Source organism: Fistularia commersonii, chromosome 23, assembly GCF_037954325.1.
Source record: "Fistularia commersonii isolate RoL2024-O1a breed Wild chromosome 23, RoL_Fcom_v1.0, whole genome shotgun sequence".
In the NCBI taxonomy this organism is placed as follows: domain Eukaryota; kingdom Metazoa; phylum Chordata; class Actinopteri; order Syngnathiformes; family Fistulariidae; genus Fistularia; species Fistularia commersonii.
This window is the reverse complement of record NC_141306.1, coordinates 2990862-3011864: the sequence shown is the minus strand read 5'-3', so window position 1 is coordinate 3011864 and position 21003 is coordinate 2990862. Positions and strand designations below refer to the sequence as shown.

At 43.8% G+C, this 21003-nt stretch overlaps 1 protein-coding gene across 2 annotated transcripts in view; it reads right to left on the bottom strand.

Moving 5' to 3' along the window:
- Window positions 1–17649: 17649 nt before the first annotated feature.
- lmo4la (LIM domain only 4-like a) overlaps window positions 17650–21003 on the bottom strand; it is a 29059-nt gene continuing 25705 nt past the window's right edge. The window contains exons 3-5 of one of the 2 annotated variants that reach the window (XM_086170815.1): window positions 20381–20477; window positions 20124–20282; window positions 17650–18453 (exon numbers count right to left, since the gene is read on the bottom strand). In XM_086170815.1, coding sequence (XP_086026941.1) covers window positions 18445–18453; window positions 20124–20282; window positions 20381–20477 — 265 coding nt within the window. In that variant the 3' untranslated portion in view covers window positions 17650–18444. The remainder of the gene's footprint in view (window positions 18454–20123; window positions 20283–20380; window positions 20478–21003) is intronic. The other variant, XM_086170814.1, reaches the window with a different exon arrangement.

Here is a 21003-nt window from a genome sequence, read left to right as displayed (position 1 = left end):
AAAACAAAACGAAAACACGCGTCTTCCCGCAGGTTCGGGCTCGCTCATCGATCAAACACATTATCGGGATTTCTGCCCGACGTCTGGTTTTTGGCCGCCGGCGATCCGCGCGGCGAGGATACGGATAATCTCGCCGCGGTGAACTAAAGTTTTTCCGCCGCTGTTTTCGTCGGGCGATTTTAAAGACCTCCTGCGGGAAATTCTTTACATCATCCCGGCGCGCCGCTGATTTATCCAGCGACGGCGGAGTCGGACTCGCGATGCTGTCACCGCCGCATTAATCTCGGCAAACGGTGGCGTCATTGACAGGATCTCTCATTTTCACAGTTTCCGCCGCGCCTCCGGGCCACGCCGGCACCTTTTATCACGAATCTAATTTAAACGCGGCACTCGATGACCGGATGACCTCTGACATTATCCGGGGAGGCGGCGGCGGCGGTCGGTTCCGCTGCGACTGACACGGAAAATCTTGCAAGGCGAGCCGCGAGTAGAAAAGGGCGACGGCGTTCTGTGTCCGGTCCTGCTCGGACATCGACCCGTCCAGAGGGCTCTGTTGGAGGAAATAAGTCACCAAAGGTCTTTGTGACTCAGGGGGTTTGTCTTGGCGTAAATATCCTTTAGTGCGGCCTCGGGGTTTCTCCGGCATCGGGTTTCAAATAAAAACTTGTGTCCGTTCACGGTATTTGTCTGAATACAACCATCTATATCAAGCACGATAGCTTCATTAGCTAGCCGTTAGCTGCAAATAATGCGTAGCCGGCGCGTATCACCTGTTGGGGTGAACCCGTGCTATCTTTATATTTTCTTTTACATGCAGCTCTCTTTTTTGCTCGTTTCCTCCCGAAAAAGCTCTCCAGCGACTTTTGTTTCTGGTGCTTTTTTTTTTTTTTTTTTTTCCCAAGGTCTAGCTCGTGGTAGCCGATGTGTGAAATGGTGCAACAGAGTTAAGTGTGGCAGTAAAGCGAAGGCGGAAACAGTTGTTTTTCAAAAGAAGATACAAAAGTTGTGATAAAAAAACTATAACTTGAACCCAAAAAAGATTTTCTTTGCGGACCAGTACCAAAATATCCGCGGATGGGGGATTGGGGAGCTTTAGAATTTGCTGTTAAAAAAGGTTGAATTTGTTAAAAATGTTTTTTTTTTTCCCGTTTTAGAAAAAAAATAAAATCAAATAAATAAATAAACATTAAACAAACAAACAAATAAATAACAAATAAATAAATAAAAAGGTTGAATTTGTTAAAAAAAAATTTTTTTCCCGTTTTAGAAAAAAAAAAATCAGATAAATAAATAAACAACAAACAAACAAATAAATGAATAACAAATAAATAAATAAAAAGGTTGAATTTGTTAAAAATGTTTTTTTTCCCCATTTTAGAAAAAAAATAAAATCAAATAAATAAACAACAAACAAACAAACAAATAAATAAATAACAAACAAACTAACAAATAAATAAAAAAATGAAATTTAAAATTGCAATTTATAACCTATTTCAACCAAGATGTGCAGCCATTGTTTGACTAGCGCAACGCACGCCGCGTCGATGACGTTAACAAGTCGCACTGTGTTAACTTTCGCGTTAACGTTCACCGCTTACGGCACAAATATAGCAATAATACCGCTTTCAGCTGCTTTTGGGTGGAACTTCCAGTCCGAGCTTGTGGACGCACAGGACATCCTCAGGTTCCGCGACGGCGTTCTTGCCGTTTCTCTTCAGGTTCTTCGAGCCGAGCTAAGCTGCTGAGAGAAGCTCACGTGCGCTGCTAGTTTTAAACGGAGGCTAAAGCCAAACGTCGTGCCGAGAGTTTTCGTCCACAAGTGTACAAAAGGGAAACGAGTGAAGCCGGTTTGGAGAAACGCCACATGCAGGAGACGCCGGATCTTCTCCTGCTATGTCCGAAGTAGCATCTACTGACGTGAGATGTAAGGGGAACTCCTAACAACAGACGCGCTCTCTCCCTGTCGGCATAGCAACGCAGTTTGGCCGACTCCGGCTTCTTCGCATTTTTGTCCTGCTTTATTTAGAAGCTCGTGGACTTCTGTCTTCAGCATTCTGCTCCTCGCTCTCGTCTCTCTGGGGTCTAAACGGGAAGGGAAGACAAAATTGGGATGTAAACAACAACAAGCTTAACATTTCTTTTACAATTCTATCCAAATTAGATACAGTGAGAGAATTTATTATTGTTTTGCTGTAGCTCTTAAAAATTTCGATCAAAAAGGACAATTAAAAAAAAGTATGTCTTTCAAATAAAAATGAAAATTTGAGAAACTACCCAACAAAAAAAAAAAAAAAAAAAAAAAACGTGGAAAAAAAACAGCGGGAAATACTTCCAAAAAAAAGTTTCGCGAATTGAAATATTACATTTGCGCGGGGGCGAGCGCGGGTGTACGAGTGTGTCATTGACTGAAGCGCGGTAGGTGTGAGTGTGTGAGGCGTTCTGCGTGCGAGCCGAGCGCTGTGCTGCAAATTGCATCTGTTCCTAATTACAGAGTGCTAATGAAAGCCTGTACTCGGCGTGGGCCCGGTGAGCGCCGGCTTGGCACCTCGCCCCCGCCGCTCGTAGGAGGCGGCGGGGTGATGCCACACCCCAAAGCGAGAACAAAATGAAACGGTTGCCGCGCGCCGGAGGGCCGATGAAGATCGAGGGGAAATGACGGGGCGACGGTCAACGGCGGAGGGCGCAGCTGTCGCACGCCGGGGTCCCGGAGAAGATCGACCCTCGGAGGTCGGATGTTTCTCACGGTCCGATATTCATTTCCTCCGAGATTCCCGTAAAATGTTTTCCGATCGAACTGTCGCCTTATCGCAAAAACAAAAACTCGCTCGGTCTTCGATATAAACGGCTAAGCGGCGAAGGTAAACAAAATCAAACACCCGATTCGGAATAACTTGCTCGGCGCTCAGAAAGCGGGGAAAAAATAGCAGCGAGGACGAACGCGCTCGGCGAAAGGGGAATCTTTCTCCCCAGATGTGGGGGTAGACGGTCATACGTAGACTCAAAATAAAAAAAAAAACTTTGTCCCCGAGGGGCAATTGGGAGGCACAAAGGGTCGCAGCATCGAATTATAAACGTCAATAAATAAATGGGTGAATGTACACTGCTCAAAAAAACAAGGGGAAGACTAAAATAAGCAGCAGAAGACGGATGGAGGGAGTTATAAGACAAAGCAATTTTAACCCAGCAATGAAAAACACAGGGATTAGGAAAATACACGGCTCAAAAAAATAAAGGGAACATTAAAATAACACATCTTGGATCCGAATGAATGAAATATTCTTATGTTCTTTACATAGTTGAATGTGGTGATAACAAAATCACACGAAAAAGATCAATGGAAATCAACTATCAACTCATGGAGGTCTGGATTTGGAGTCAAACTCCAAATTAAAGTGGAAAAACAGCCTGATCCAACTTGGATGGAACGTCGTCGAAACAAGAATCAGTGTTGCTTCCGAGGTGGAAAGTTTGATTTCAAACAAGTGTGACTTACTCGGAGTTACATTGTGTTGTTTAAGTGTTCCCCTTTATTTTTTTGAGCAGTTTATACTGCATATACTTTACAGAATTGTGCATATTGCACCATTGGAAGGGAGCGGTAAGGGTGAAGAAGTTGGATAGTTCTGTGGACGAAGGTTGCCCTTTAGGCTGCGCCGTTATCGCAAAAAAGGGCGAACCCATAATCAACAGAACAAAGAAAACGACATAGCAGACAGCGGTGCATCATAAGGGCATTTCATGACGTTTAAACAGCAGATCGACCAAGGATATTAAAGGGGCGCAGGTGGAGCGACCCCAAAGGCGTCCCAGTCATCCCCATGAGGTCTAACATGTCAAGTTAGACCGGACCAACTGTGGCGGTAACCAAATAGAGGTTCCCTTCTTTCTCAACGCCATCCTTTTGCCATCGGAGGGGTTCATCGACAACCAGGGACGCTCCGACGGGCTACGTTGCTCTTCTTAGGTACGCCAGTTGGGGATTACCAAGCAGCTAAGTCTTGGCAAGAGCAGTCGCGAGTCAGACCCGATCGGCAAAGTTTGTTGGCAGCGCCCGACGCTCTGCAGCCTTGCACGTAAAACCGATTGTCCGTGTCGGCGTGCGGTTGAATAAGGGTTCACCCGCAGGGACGTGCGCGGTCTGTCCGTGACGGTCACAATGAGAAATTCATTCAGAAAAGACAGAAAAGATGTCGCTCCGTCATCCAAGACATGCGATCCATTATTCATTTACTGCATTTTTTTGCACTTAAAATCTTCGCGCTATGAAATCTTGTTGTGCTTATTGACCTCCAACCAATCAGACGTGGTACACTGCGCTCAAAAATCGCGTCGAAATGTTTCAGTGCGACGAAGCCGATCCGCTTGATTGGCTGTCGGAGCGTTCCCACCTGATACCGTTGATACGTTGTATTTAAATCGGTCCTCGGTTGAATATGGGTTGCGACGACAGACAAGGTTAGATGACTAATAATGTCGTGCTGGAATACCACATTGTTCCAACCTCGCACTAACTTCAGGTGTCGCTGGCAACGATTGACCAATCAGAGAACGGTATGTCCTACGCTTACCTCCGCTGCTTTTTGGAATAGCGGTCCGTACTGTGCCTCTGTTACTACTGTACATTTGTTTGTATGGGGAACCCCCAAAATGGCATCTGTTAAGAGACATGCTCATGAAGGGGAATTCAAACTCAGGACGATCAGTCACGCAGGAAATGATGGGAACTGAGCAGCTGCGAAAGAATTCAACATGAATGAATCGATGTTATGGAAGTGGAGGAAGCAAGTAGATGAACTGAGCCAAGGAAAGACCAAACAGAGTTTCTAAGGGAACAAACCGAGACGGTTGCAGTTAGAGGACAAAATTGTACAGTGGGTTATTGAACAATTGAATGACTTGAATAAAGTTCGACTAAACTATTTTGTTTCACTTTATATACCATATGTTTTATCAGCCTTATAACACGGTGCGCCTTATGAATGAAAATAGACCCCTTCATTGATATTGCGCCTTATAATGCAGCGCGCCTTATAGTCCGCAAAATACAGTACGGTGATCCCTCGCTATAACGCGGTTTACTTTTCACGGTTTCGCTAATTCACGGATTTGCATAGTACATTGTGTTCTGCATTCTGATTGGCTAAAAAGTCACTCCGCTTCTTCTCTACCTGTGCGTCAATAACGTTGCAGTTTAATATGTACACGTACGTAAAACAGCTTGCCAAATTTACATGACGTACGTGCAAATTCTCTTGTGATTTTTTTTTAATAAGGATGCAAAAAGGGTTGCAACTGTCCGCAACAAGACCATGGTAAGGATGGAGTCTGCATTAGCTCTGTGGATTAATGACTGCATTAATTTTATAATAATTGTAAAAAAAAATACAGGTTTCTACTTCACGGATTTTGCCTATCACGGGTTCTTTTTGGAACGTAACCCCTGCGAAAAACAAGGGTATACTGTACATGCACAACATTCATCCTCACATATCAAATAGAGACTTAATACCGTTGATCCTCTCATTCAGCGTTCAAAGTTCATATTCTTGCAATTCACTCAATCACATATGATAAAGAAACTCAACATCCCTATTCATTCATCCTCTCATTTATGCATCATATATGGACAAGCAGTCACTCATTCTAAGGTCATATTTGCACAATCCTGTACAGCAATTTATTTACTTTTTATATTTTGATGTATTTCTGCTACCCCACGTGCCCCCCAATTGCCCCTCGGGGACAAATAACATTATTTCTGATTCTGATTCCACCATATCATGGCAGTTTGGGGACTCCGATGAAGCTATGGCGTGTTTTTGGCGTGAAGGAAGCCATGCAGACACCTGGCAAACATACAAAGTCCTCTGTTGGAAACTAACCGGGGACCTTCTTGGTGTGTGGCAAAGCACCGCTGTCCCGCCTGAGACTAGAAATGCTCATCGTTTAAAGATAGTACCGGATAGAAACCTGTTGCTACAAGCTAGTAACGTGCGGTGAGGTTCATGGCTGGTGAGGCACGAGAACTGCGTGCCTCACTTAGCGACTCCTTGCGGGCGTTTCATGATTGCTCAGCAAAAGAAACTAGTAACATGCATATAGTTGTTACCAAAAGAATACTGTGCATTGGAAATGTAGTTTATAAAGCAAAAGTGTTTCAACATTTTAATCGCGACATACAGGGAGACAGCAACACGGTCTGAGTGCAGCGCACGCCAGCAGTCAGGCGTCATTGTGCAATCTAAGTCGAGGCTCAACATGCCTCACCGCATGTCTGTTCTCAGTAAATGTGAAAATCCAGCGATAATGAATTGAAAAAACAATCTAACACTGGCGAAGTTAAATGAAAACACCTTTATGCTGAAAATCACTGATAAATATAACCATTTCATTCAACTTTTTTTTCTGTCCAAAATTGGCAAGTGAGGCACGGCATCTCCTGCCTCCCCTGATTGCACGTCACTGCTACAAGCAGCAAACAGGCTGGAGGATTCGAGTCCGTGGCTTAAAATCGCGCCGTTCGCGTTTAATGTCGTTTATCTGATGGGTCTGATGGGTCTGATGGTTTGAGTACAACCCTGCGGGTCAGAGGCCGACCAGGCTCACTGGTTTCGCCCATTTTGGGTTCCTTGGGTTGAGGAGAAGAGGCTTCGAGGTAAATTTTCCTCAACCCTCTCTCTGCTCTCACTACATATCACAGCGTCATCTGACGTAAGAAATTTGCCAATATCGAAAAAGGTCTTCGTAGCTTTGCCTCCTTTCTGCGGTGAACTCCTCTGCGTCTTCTGTCTTCTAACTGTTGTCTATTTATTCATAGATGTCTTTGCTTTCCTCTGTTTTCTAACTCTCTCTATTTATATTTATATTCATATTTATTTGGGACATTATAACTGTTGTTACCAAAGAAAAAACAAAGTTTATCTCAACTCTCAGCGTTGATCGTCACAGTGACAGGGATGAGCTACGTCCATCGAATACAAGTCATCGGAGAACGTTCACGTAGAATTGTAAAGCTAGCTAGTAGCTACTCTTACTTTGTCCAAAAGAATCCGTCCAGAATTCCCCAAAAAATGGATAACAAGGAGCTCAAGGGATGCAATTTATTCCTTGAACTTTTAAAACGCCAGCATTGAGTCCGCTGGAGACCAGGAAGTAAAGTTTACACGGCAAACGGGAACCAGGTAGTTACGATACCATAAGAAAGACGACGTGAAACTACATCGACCGACGAGCCGTCGGGCGATCGCGCGGTTTCCTCCATCGGCCGCGGTCGGATGTTTCGGTCGTATCGGCGTCACGACTCGGCGTCGCCGCCTCTCCCTTCGCCCGGCGAAACCTCCGCCGCTCATTGAAGTACTCCGTCTTTGTCTTCTCCTTCCCATAATTACAGAATTATGAGGACTAACTAGAAGGTTTGCAGAAGGAGGCGGCATGTAGAACTCCAGCGGGCGGAGGGGGCCGAGGGGCGGGGGTGGACCCTCGATGTTGCTAATTCATTTACAGATTTAATTAGATGGATGGAGCCCTTGCCGTTATTAAAACAGGGAGGGAGAGAATGTTGCCAGCACTACAGGACTTTTTAATTACAACTCCACATCCCTGCTTGCTGACGTCTGGGGAACCAGTTAATTAAAATCCTCATTATTTTACTTTTAATTAGTTCCCCCCTCTTTTGTTTCCTTGCGCCATATGGCAGTGTTCCGTGGTCAAATCAACTTAATTAAGCTAATTAAGTTGATCAGTTTAATTATTCAAAGTGCTCCGATTGGATGAAATTGCTCCCCCCCCCCCCCCCCTTCTCGTCCAGGAAATCCCTCAAACGCGGGTCTTACCTGCTCAAAGAGTATCCCTGTCATATCGCAGTCACCCGCCGTCGCCGAGAACGGATTAATGTAACGCGCGTCAAAGGTCAAATCGGCCTCTTTTCCCCCCCCGACGATAAAGAAAGAAAGTTCTTGAACGGGGAGGAGGAGGGGGGAGGGGGGAACACCGATGGTTAGAAGATGTTTGCAATTACCGCGGTAGTAACCGGGGGTCTTTTCTCAAACCGGATCAGACCACCGGGGAGCGAAACCTGCGTTTTTACGCTTTACGGCGAACGCAGAACCCGTTTTCGACCGTAAAATGTCCGACTGGAGGAGGAGGAGGGTCAAGGACGGATCAAGGGGGTTCGACGGGACTTTTTAACCGACTGGAAGTAAAATGTAAATGTTTGAGGCGAGGTGCGCTTAACCCACCGTTACGTCACTCCGTATCCTCGGCTAAAGATCACCGAGGTTGAAGCAAAAGACGACTTTCCGCGCCGCTATTTCATCCGGGACGCTTCGCCTTTGGCACCTGCAGCATGACGCACGCAAAGAGACGCGTTTCCTGCGCGGTTAATGAATTAGACCGCCGTCCCATCGCCGTGACGTCAGCTCCGACCCCCGAACCCCGGAGCCGGTGCCTCCGCCATCGCGCAGTCATTTGTGTGTGTGAGAGTGTGTGTGCGTGTGTGTCAGGCGTTTCATCCTCATTAACGGTGAAGTCAAACGGTGTAACCTGAGCGGCGGCTCCGGAGTCATTTACCCCGATTGATTTCGACACGACGTTTCTCATCGGAAGATCTCACTTTCTCTTGATGCGACCGCCGCCATCCTTCACCTTTGGATCCAGAGGTCCTTATTTATCTTTTTTACGGATGGACACTAGATTTAAATCAGGCGTACACCTTATAATTTTTACAGCTGCAGACTTAAAACTGAAAGTCGGAAGGAAATATTTCACTAACTGGAGTCACTCCCGTCATCCGGTTGAGTATAAAATGCTAATCTGAGCCGTTTTCGCTCAGTCTTTTCTTAGTCTCTGGATCACGATGATACCAAACATGTTAGATATTATCCCAAGTCTTTACGCGATCAACAAACAGTAGATGAGCTCAAAGCAAAAACAGGAAACCCGTAGCCTGTTTTTGAAAAGCGAAGGACGTCCCGATCAGACGTTGGAGAACGATGTCGACCCTCTCAACGTCTCACCACCGAGAGGAGAAGGAAAAAAGCGAGAAATAGCGGAGGCTCTGCAAATACATGGTGAAAACATTGCATGTTGGGGGAAAAAAAATGCTGAAAGAATCTAGTTGCCGTCTTGTAAATAGCGACTCTTTCTTGTCGTGGCAACCGGACTTGAATTTCTTGAGGACGTTTCACCTCATCGTTCGTCTTCGACAAGAATTTCACCCGGAAGGCTGAGAAGCTCCCAAAAAAAATGACACCATAAGATTCACGGTAAAATCTCAGTTGGAGATCCAACTGCGACTAAAATCTTGTAAAACTAATTTTTAGATGTATTGGTGGCGTTATTCGACATGCGTTCCCTTTAAACAACTTTCACGTTAAATGACTTAATAGCCCCGACATATGTTACACTTTAAAACTTTATGCGCTTTAGCATAGCCTGTTTGACCAGCTAAGCGAATAATCAATTATAGTCATGTGAAATCTCCACAGTTAGCCAAAATATACCAAAAGACTTTGCAAGAAACAGCTTTTTGGTTAAAAAAAAAGGTCCCCCAGCATGTTTGGGCCTTAATATTCAGTTATAGGAATTTTTAGGATTCATTTGAAGTTTGCCAAAGGCCAAATTTTGATTTGTGATGAATAAATAGGCGTGCCGTGGCATGGTAGCGTAACGGTTAGCGCTTCGCAACAAGAAGATCTGATTCTGACAGGAGGCTTTTCTGGAGTCTCCATGTTCTCCCCACGTCTGCGTGGGGTTCCTCACAAAGTCCAAAAATATCCAGGAGGTTCTCGTTGAGATCTTCTTGTCGTGGGAACTGGACTTGAACGTCTAGCAGAAGCTTCTCTGACTCCGAACGAGTTGTCGAAACAGAAAAACCATCTCTGAGCAGAAGAGAAGGCCTCAGAAACGACCTTTGACCAACGTATAACTCCGTACTGGGATCGATACCAAGGCGGATTCGCCCACGGACCTTCTGCACCCTCCAAACAACCAGCTTCCCTCCAACTTCCACCTGAGCTTTACCCTCTCACTTTCCGATCCAGGTAATCCCCAAAAGTTGCTCCTTTGTCCCCAACGAACGACAACTGTTAGCAACCGTTAGCGTAACAACACCCTTAGCTCTACCCTTACATTCGGAAACTCCCAACGGGTCATTAGAAATGAAGAATAGAATGAAACGTTATTAATCCCGTAGGAAATTCTTTTGCCGGGAGGCTCAAACATTTCATCCATTCACTTGAAACCTATTGATTTTATTGCCGTCAGGTTTCCTTCTTGCAGAAAGAGGACGAGTTATAGAGTTTGATGGCCACAGGTAAGGAAGACCTTCTGTGATGTTCCGCGGTGGTCTTGGTGGTCCACGTCTGGAGTTGCTCTGGTTGGACTTCAGTCCAGCATGGGAGGGGTGTTGAGCCGCATTTTGTAATAACGGTGCATTTTGTAATAAACGTCCAAAATGTAATAACTTTTTCGTTTCATTTTGTAATAAAGCCGCATTTTGTCTTAAACTGCCGCATTTTGTAATAAACCGCCCCGACGCATTTTGTAATAAATTTTGCTGCATTATGTAATAAGTTATCACATTTTGAGAAGGTTATTACAAAATGCACTTGCAACTTTTTTATTCTCCAGGAAATGTAATAACATGGAATTTATAGAATATTCTCTGTTAATACAACCTTTGAATAGTGTAGTAATTGCTAAGTACTGTTACTAGGCTAATACAGTGATACTAATAATAGGCCTAGCTTTTACAAATACTTTACAAACAAATAAACTATGCTCTGGAATTGTTATTACATAATGCACCATGTTATTACATTTCCTAGAGAATAAAAAAGTTGCAAGTGCATTTTGTAATGATCTTCTCAACATGTAATAACTTATTACATAATGCGGCAAAATTGATTACAAAATGCGTTTGGGGCAGTTTATTACAAAATGCGTCTTTATTACAAAATGAAATGAAAAAGTGTTAACATTTTGGACGTTTATTACAAAATGCACTGTTACCCTGATACCGAGCAGCTTCTCCAGCTTCCTCCTCTCAGATACGTCCACCGACGGGTCGGATTCAACTCCCGGGACCAAGTTTAGTCTGTTAGCATCTGTTAGCCTACCGCTTTAGCACACTGCCGCGTAGAAGATGACGCCGGACACCGCCGTGCCATCAAACATCTGCGGCGTGGCTCTGCAGACGCCGAAAGACCCGAGTCTCCTGAGAAAGAAAGAACAGGCGGCTCTGACCTTTCTTTTATATGGCTTCTTTTTTTTTTTTTTTTTTTTGGCCGGTCTAGAAGCCTCTCGGTCGAGAGCTGAAACGTCTTTCGAGCGAAGAAATTCAAGTGCGGTTGCCTCGACGAGGAGACAAGGATGACCGAGAACCTCCACACACCCTAAATTACCCAGACGAGTGAATCCTTGCATGTTATGATATGATTTGAGAATGAGAGGGTGGATATATGTAAATATATACGTACATATACCATTAATTCCTGCATATAAGACGCTACTTTTTTCACACGCTGCTTTTACAGCAATGCGGCTAATTTGGGGATTTTTAAAGGATATTCACAGAAGCTTCCCCGTCACACCGGACAGATGAAACCGTTTTATTTACAATAAATCTTCAGATCAGCTATTTTGAAGTTTTGGCCCATCATGAAAAAGATGCGCAGAAATGCATTTGATGCTGCTTTACGAGTCGAAAGCTATCAATCCGGCAGTCGAAGAAGGAAATAGAGCTGCAGGACGTAAATTCGGCATCTGTTCTGGAAAAAATGCATTTGTGTTGTTTACCGATAGTTGTGCATGTTACCGTCATTTATTAAAAATGTTCCAAAAAAATCTATCATCTAACAGGAGCAAATGCAGCTTATTGACAAATACCGCTTATTTAGCACATTTTTTTTATTTTTTTTAATTAATTGGTAAATTTTCCTATCATCTAACAGGAGCAAATGCAGCTTATTGACAAATGCCGCTTATTTAGCACATTTTTTTTTTTTTTTCAATTAATTGGTAAATTTTCCCGGCCGACCAATCGTGATTAATTGTGAAAAGTGAATTAATTTAGCAAAAAGACATTTGGATTCTAAGTGGATCCATTTGTGTTTTCCAGATATTTAACACAGTATTATTTGCCGTCGACACACGCTGCCACCCGTTCAGTCGTATCAGATCTTTAATCACGTGAATGTGGGATTTTCCCATCTCCTTGAAAGCGCCACTGTTCTTGAAATACATTAGCACATGGTAGCTTATACGGTTTTTGGGGGCCCACGGTGCTTTCGCGGGGCTCGGGCCTCCTGGATCGGACCGATAATCAAATATTTATTCCCTGTCCTTGATCTTGAAAAGCACAAGACAAATTCATTAGCGGATGCAAATGTCTTTAATTGCAATTATCTCCGTATCTGGCGTCTCACCGGGATCCCCCTCCTGCACCCCCAGCTCCGCGGCGCACGTCGCGCGCCACTCTCGAACCAATCAAGCCTCATCTGCATATCGCTAATTAGCCCGGCGAAATCCGAGAGCCAATTATCAGGGCGCCTCAAGTCGAGCGCGGTGAAAGTTTTTTTCGGGAGGGGGGGGGGGGAAGGTTGTGACTTCCAGCTGGAGTCCCGGGCAGCACACGAAGAACACGATTCGGGGATTCGAAGATACTTTTTGAAGTATCCATCATATTCTGGATGATGTCATTGTTAATTAGAACATGAATGATTCTCATTATTCACAGACATTGATATTTCAAAATTACAATATAGATGCTCCGACCTCAGCATCCTTCCACCCTGTATTATTATTAAAAGTAAAAGTATTTGTACGTGAAGTAACTTCCATGTCAGGCGCTAACTTAACTGGACGCATGCTATCATATTCTACGTGCGTCAGATCATTTGTTCAAACTTATCGCCTTTGCATTCAGTTTTTTTCCTTTTTGCGTCCTAGATAGCAAGCTAACGTGTAGCCCCGCCTTCAAGGAGATCAAGATGTCTATAAGCAGTAGCATAAACCATGCTAGCGCAAACTTATCACCTATTAGCATGCCGTGAGTTAGCATGAGGGGTGTTAAAAAAACGCGAGTGAGCATTGAGTTTGATCGTAGCGATCTTATTACGATTGTTCTCTTTCTTAAAGTATATTGCACAACATGCTCGTGTGACTAACGACGTGCAAGGCGACAACGGTTTCAGATAGCTTAGCAGCATGTCGGACGTTTCCGCTCGGCCATCAAACGCGGCGTCGAATGCCCTGTCATGCTCTAACTCCGTTGTCTATTTTTATCCTTGTTTGTCTCAGCCCATTGCTGCTTATTTTTGTTTATTTTTGTCATTGCTATTGTCATTCTGTTTTTTTTCTTTCCATTCTGTTGTTCATTCTTATCGTTGTTGTTGTTCATTCTTATCGTTGTTGTTGTTCTCTCTGCTGTCTATTTATTTGTGGATGTCTTGTGATCTTCTAATTGTCGCAATTTATATTTATATTCATATTTATTGATACTATTACTGTTACACTGCTGTGACAGAAGTATATCCCCTAGTTTATCTTATCGAGCGCTGCGGACTCACACTTCGTCACTTTTGTGGTATTTGTCCAGCAAGGCTCGAGGGTCGCTTTTTCTGCACGTGGATCTCAACTTGTTTCGATCGTGGCCGTCGTCATGTGTTCTCGGAGGCGATGGAGCCTTCTTATCTCGGCGGTTACCAGGCAGTCCTGGTTACTTGGCACCACCTGGACATACCCCCCTAAATAGACCTTGTGAATTTGCAATTTTTGCACATCATAATCTCACCGTGCGAGACCGAGTACCCACCGAAGCACGCGCGTCTCCGTGAAATATCCACTCTTGACTGCTGCAAGGCAAGCCATACAGGGCAACTTGGGGTACAACACTTGTACACTTTTATATTCTTCAATTGGACGGGTGTTCTGCAGTAGCAGAGGAATATGGCGGCCTTCGTTTCCACAGGCCCCGGACATCTGGGAGAGCCTTGCCAACTGGTTCACCTAATTGACGTCCTGGTTGCCAATAGTGATGGTTCCATCTGTCTACAGTCCACCTTCCATGTATTCTTGGGCATTTCGGTGCATGAAGATTCTGTCGGTCCTTCTTGGACAACATGACGTCGTCAGCATAGAGTCGTGCTGCTCAAACAGTCAAGAGGACAGGGCAGATTAGAAACTTTGGGAAATGAGGAATCTCATCTTACACTTGTCATGTTGCAATGTCGCACTTGTCATATTCAAAAGCAAAACTTGTATAATTGTGTTTATTAGCAAAAGAGAGATGGGAGAAGCCCATAAAATAAACAGCATTTTTCATCCCGGTATGACTTGTACACCAGATTTTATAGTAGATCTATTAAAAGGTAGTTTCTCCATGTGGATCCTGCTGAAAACTCATTTGGGAGTGGACCATTAGTCAGATGAACAGAATAAAAATATAGTTTTTCGCTAAAATGTACCTTGAGATTACCCTGTAAATATTCCATCCACGCTTTTAGCCCCCCGATAATGGGGAAATGGTGTCTGCAGAGTCCACTCAAGGCAATGGATTCAGACACCTTTTAGCTCCTCGCTATCTGCGCAAAGTTCAACCTTTATCATCGGATTTCTTTACAAATAAAGACACTTTTCTTAAAAAAAAACAAACTGTTATGCATGTGTGAGGACCGGCCATGGATCGTACGTACTTCCCCCGACTGAAAGTTGCCAATGTTAGCAATGACTATGATTAGTTGGGTTCGTTATCGTCCAAAAACCTGAAACCCGAGAGCAGTCCGAGGCGTAATAATGTCGTTCCACGGGCCGTCAAACGCCCGCACTTAACCGTTCCCTCCCCGCAGATAATCCGTTTTCATTGCTGGACTGCACAGAGCCGGGTTACAATCCTCCGGCGGCTTTAACTTCGGCTAGTTAAGAACTTAATTATCTGTACCTTTTCTCTCCCCCCTCCGTATCTCCTGGTTGTGATCTGGAGCCGGTGGGAGGCCGAGCAGATGGCGGCGGACAAACAAACCAGGTGTCGGGCTTCGGAGTCGCGACCTTCGGGCGGCAGGAATGCGAGCAGCCTCTCCCATTGTAACACAGGACTTTAAGCAGGAGCGCTACAAACCCCCATTGTTATAGTGAACGTGAAGCTAATTGGGCTAGCACTGCATGTGTGTGCGTGTGTGTGTGAGACGCTACAGAGTTCATTGAAAAGCCAAAGCCGTCCGCCTTCGCACGGTGGCCGGAAAGTCGTGTTTCCAGGACTAATGTGCGCGTTAAAAGGCAGATTTACGAGGCGCGTCTCGTAAAAAGACCCCCCTCAAAAAAACAGGACGGCCATGAAAGACGGGTCGCGGAAAAACCAAATCAAATTTTTTTTTCATTTGCAAAAGATGAAGGAATGCGAGTCGTTAGAGCCGATCGATGCGGATTCGGCCCCGTCACTTTGTTTTTTTTTTTTATTCCCCAGGCAGCGATAGCGAGCTCAAACTGCCGCCTGCCCGGTGCCACAAGAAAAGAGCTCCCTCTCTTTTAATTAGACCGGCTCGCCAGATTAGGCCTCATTAGGCAGCAACAGTGGAGTGCAGCTAAAGCCCACGCAGGCCTCCAGTGCATCCCACTTTAATTGCTTCTGTAATGGCCTCGGCGCAGGCCTTTGAAAGCCATTCCTGTGGGTAATCAGCCATGTTTGTCTGGGAACCGCGCGCGCTTCCGATTTCTTCATCAGCCCGACGACAAGTCGGCGCGCTAACTTCGGTTAGCTCTTTATCACGGCGCGGCATCGCGCGGAGGTGTTTTGTAACATTTCGAAAACCGGCGTCGAACGTATAATCGCTCGTTGAACTTTTCCGAACTAAATCGGACGGATTTTTGCTAAATCTTTTTCTCGTTTCTTAAAAGAAACAAGTTCCACGCCGTGCTTCTGCTGATGTCATGATGATGCTAAGCTCCTGGCGCTGATGTTGTGCTCTATATATAACCCTATGCGTCAATAAAGACATTTCTTCTTTCTTGAAGTAACGGTAACAGTATAAATGTAACCAAATGTAAAGTAAAATAAGTATAACTACTCCAGAATGTTAAACAACTCATTCAAATCCTAACTGTTCCATATGCATTTGCACAGATGTAAAAAAATTGTTTGTTGTTTTTCTGGAAGGCTAACTTTAGCGTACTTAGCTCCATGTTTGGTGTCAAAATGCAGATTGTACTTTTGTCTCATAACACAAAACAAATACCGCTTTTTCTCCTCGAAGCACAAACATTTATTCGCCTTTCCATCTTTCTTGGTCAACTTTCTCTTCCTGGACATTTAGGGATCATTTGTATTTCTCAATTCCACTTGTTGAAAATAGCATTGACACCGCGATCCAATGCCGTCGCTTTGCGGGTAAAATGATCGGCTGGTATTGTGGGAAATGTAGTTTATGGTCAATGCACGCGTTTGACTTATTTATTTTAAGAAAATTAGACTTTATGAGACGTTCTCGCGGGCCACATTCGTCCCACGGTTTGACACGTGAGTTAGACTCGTGATTTTTGCGAACACTTGTAAACTATTCTTAAAACGACCAAGTCAAAATGATCTACCATTGATAAAAATTATATTTATGTATGTGTGTATGTGTGTGTGTATACGTACAGGACTGTCTCAGAAAATTAGAATATTGTGATAAAGTTCATTATCTTCTGTAATGCAATTGCAAAAACAAAAATGTCATACATTCTGGATTCATTACAAATCAACTGAAACATTGCAAGCCTTTTATTATTTTAATATTGCTGATTATGGCTTACATCTTAAGAAAACTCAAAAATCCCATCTCAAAATATTAGAATATCATGAAAAAGTATTTTTTGTTTTTTCGATTGCATCACAGAAGATAAAGAACTTTATCACAATATTCTAATTTTCTGAGACAGTCCTTCATATATTTATGTGTATATATATTATATGTACGTGTTTATATATACATACATTTGTATATATGTACATATGTACATATACGTGCATATATATATATATGTGTGTGTAGTTATGTGTATTTATTTGCCATTCTGTTGTCTATTGTTAACCTTGTTGTTGTTATTCACTCTGCTGTCTATTTATTTGTTGATGTTTTTGCTATCTGTTCATTGTCTCTCTATATATCTTTATATTTATACTCATATTTATTGATACTGTAATTAATTGTGACGCTGCTGAGACAAGCATTTCCTTCATGGGGATCAATAAAATATATCTTATCTTATCTTCATATATATATATATATATATATGTGTGTGTGTGTATATGTATATATATGTATATATATATATATGTATATATATATATACATATATATGTATATATATAAATATTTACACACTGAGTATACTTAATATTTAGAATATGTATTGTCGAGATCTCTGATTGGCTGTACTGTATGTCAATCAAGCGCGTCGATGGATGATAGGCTAACAGCTATTTTGGATGACATGACATAGTGTGATGATCACCACATGATTTTATTCCGAAAGGGATTGATGTGTTGAGCGCCCCTGAAATAGAGAATAAAACAATTTATTCACCTCATTTAATCATGAATTATTTTTCTTTTTTAACCAGCGCAATATGTGAATGAACGTAACGGCAAAGAATCATTCAGTTCAATTTAAAAGCAGTCATTTATTGAGTGGATTATTCACTGTACACACATTTCAGTTCACCGCAAGATGATCATCATACGATTTATTGAGTCATCTATTTATTTTAAAAAAAGAAAAAAAAGGATCAGACGTCTTAATGTATGAAATCTACCTAAAAACCGAGGAGATCACCGGAAGCAGTGCTATGTAGAATTAGTTGCACACACTGGACGTAAACAAGTTAATTACAAAAGCCAGGAACCCACCGGTCTGGTCTTCACTTACTGCCACGTGTAGTCTGTGAGAAGATATCCACAACCCAGAGGTAAAAAAAATAACAATAATAATAATAATAAAAAGTCCGAGACCGGGCTGTCGGTCGGACGCCTCGGTCCTACAGACACGCAAAGGATTACACACAGCGTCGGCACGCCTTCTCTTCATGCTCGGCTGTCTTTAAAACCGTTTGGAAAACACCTCAAAAAAAAAAATCGCAAGATACTTTCTTTTCCCGGAACCCAAGAACGGTGAACGGGGGTCGGCGCGGCCTCCGGACCCGGACTGACTGACTCGATAAAAAAGCGATTACACCGAAAATCGCTTCGAGGGCGGATGCTTTTTTTTCCCGTCGGTGTCCTTCGCCGTCGCGGCGGACGGCGGCCCGTGAACGTCGGCGTCCCCGTTCCTGCGTTTCACTCCTCGGCGGAGGGGGATGGACCGGCGGCGGGCGTTCGGGCGGGAGAGGAAGGTGGAGAAGAGACCGTGGAGGAAGGCGGGGGGGGGGGGAAGGGAGAAGGCACACGTTTTGGTTTCCCATCATCTCGCTTAGCAGACCTGGAAACAGGAAGCGGCAGGTTATTAACTAGAAAAAAAAAAAAAAAAAAGGATTTTCAAGTCTTTCGTTTGGGCGACCCAGGATGCCGATTTTTCCGAGATACGTGCTGTGTTACGGTTTATTTTTTAAAAAGTTGTCGTAAGTTGTCATGGAGAAGTTGTGGTTGTAGGTTTATATATTTATATACTGCTTCCAAAAATAAACACTTAAACAACACAATGTACACTGATTCATTTTGACTTGTTTTAAGGACATTCAATCCAGGTTGGATCAGCCTGTCGTGTGTTTTTCCACTAAAATTTTGAGTGTGACTCCAAAATCCAGACCTCCATGGGTTAAAATATTTGATTTCCACTGATCATTTTTGCGTGATTTTGTTGTCAGGACATTCAACTATGTAAAGAACAAAGTATTTAATAAGATATTACAATATAATATTTAACTTATTCAGATATGGGATAGGAATTGAGGATTTTTAACTTTTTTTTTTTTTTTTTTGCTGATTTTTTTCAGTTTCTATGGTATAAATGTATTTTTATTTATTATTTTAATTATTTTTATGGTAAAATAATCAGAGCATAGGGCTTCTGTTTCCTGGACTCTGGCTCAGCGGCTGTAGCATTATTCCCTGCATCTCCTACGCATAGTTCTCATTCAGCATCTTGCCTCGTCTGTTCCACATCAATGTGATCCCTTCTCGTAACATAACTGTAGTGTTGTATCTGTGTGAATCATCCATTCAGGTTTTTAATTAATTTCAACACATATATTCTGTCTTGCTGCGACTAACCTTCATTGCTCTCCTTTCCAGAGCATACCTCCACCTCTATAGATTTTCCTCAACCTGTTCTCTGCTCTCACTACAGATCACAATGTCATCCGCAAACATCATGGTCCATGGGGATTCCTGTCTAACCTCATCTGTCAGCCTGTCCATCACCACTGCAAACAAGAAGGGGCTCAGAGCTGATCCCTGATGGAGTCCCACCTCCACCTTGAGCTTCTCTGTTACCCCTACAGCACACTGCACCACTGTCTGACAGCTAGCATACATGTCCTGCACCAGTCTAACATACTTCTCTGCCACTCATACAATACCAGAGCTCCTCTCTTGGCACCCTGTCATATGCTTTTTCTAGGTCTACAAAACCGCAACGCAGCTCCCTCTGACCATCTCTGTACTTCTCTATTAGCATTCTCAAAGCAAATACTGCAACTGTAGTACATATATATGCATATATGTATTTATAATTGGGTAGTTTTTTTTAATAAACTAAAAGGTTACTGGCCCCCTCAGCCTGTCCATCGCCACTGCGAACAATAAGGGTCTCAGAACTGATCCCTGATGAAGTCCCACCTCCACCTTAAACTCCTCTGTTACCCCTACAGCACACCTAACTATTATCTCACAGCTAGCATACATGTCCTGCACCAGTCTAACATACTTCTCTGCCACTCATACAATACCAAAGCTCCTCTCTTGGCACCCTGTCATATGCTTTTTCTAGGTCTACAAAACTGCAACGCAACTCCCTCTGACCATCTCTGTACTTCTCTATTAGCATTCTCAAAGCAAATACTGCAACTGTAGTACATATTTATGCATATATGTATATATAATTGGGTTGTTTTTTAACTAAAGGGTTATTGGCCCCCCTAAGCGTCCAACCTTCTGGTCAGGCATCATGCTGCTGGCCTGCAGGGCGGCCGGGTGTCCGCTGATCAGGCCTCCTCCCGGCCGGTCGTGCTCGCAGAAGATCGTCCCGTTGATGTAGTGGAAACGGTCCCCGGGAACCAGGCGGTTCCTGCAGGTCGCACAGATGAAACACTAGGACGAAACGGAGACTCGGGATGTAACTCCACACACTTCGACCAAAAAGAGACCGTTGTTTTCTCCCGTTCCCGTCAAAAAAACCCAGCGCTCACCTTGAGGTGGTAGACGTTTCCTTGCGCTCGCATCACCATCTCGCTGGCGGGGATGGACTGTCCACAAGCGCTGCAAGCGCCACTGTGGCCGAACAACCTGCGCACACAATCGTACGACAAACCATTTGAAACACGGCAGCTCGCTTAACCCGCCGTTACTTAACTAACACCTTCATCCTTCCTTGGTTGGCGGTAAAGCTCATGTCTACGCACGCGGGTTGTGTCGCGACTATTTTCGGATTAATCGGCGTCTCCGGTGTTTCTCACCCACGTTGTTGGATCTGCAGAGGAAGGTGTGAATTTCCCAAAAGCAGGAAGTGTTTTCGCACAATACATGAAACCAGAGCCGGCGTAAAAAAAAGACGCGTTTCTGACGAGGCGCTCGCTCCAACGCCCCGGGCTTTGAGCACGTTGGACGCCGTCGCGGTCGAACGCCAACGCCGTGTCGGTCCGATACAACCGGGCTCGGATTTAGCAGAAAATGCAAATCGGAAGCAGACGCGTCTCTTTGTCATCCGGCGTCCCGAAACAGGACTACGGGTATATTTTTCTCCCCGCAACAACTAATTACACACTCCATTCTGTCAATGCTCAATTTTCCTAAGATGGGTTTCAAATTAAAA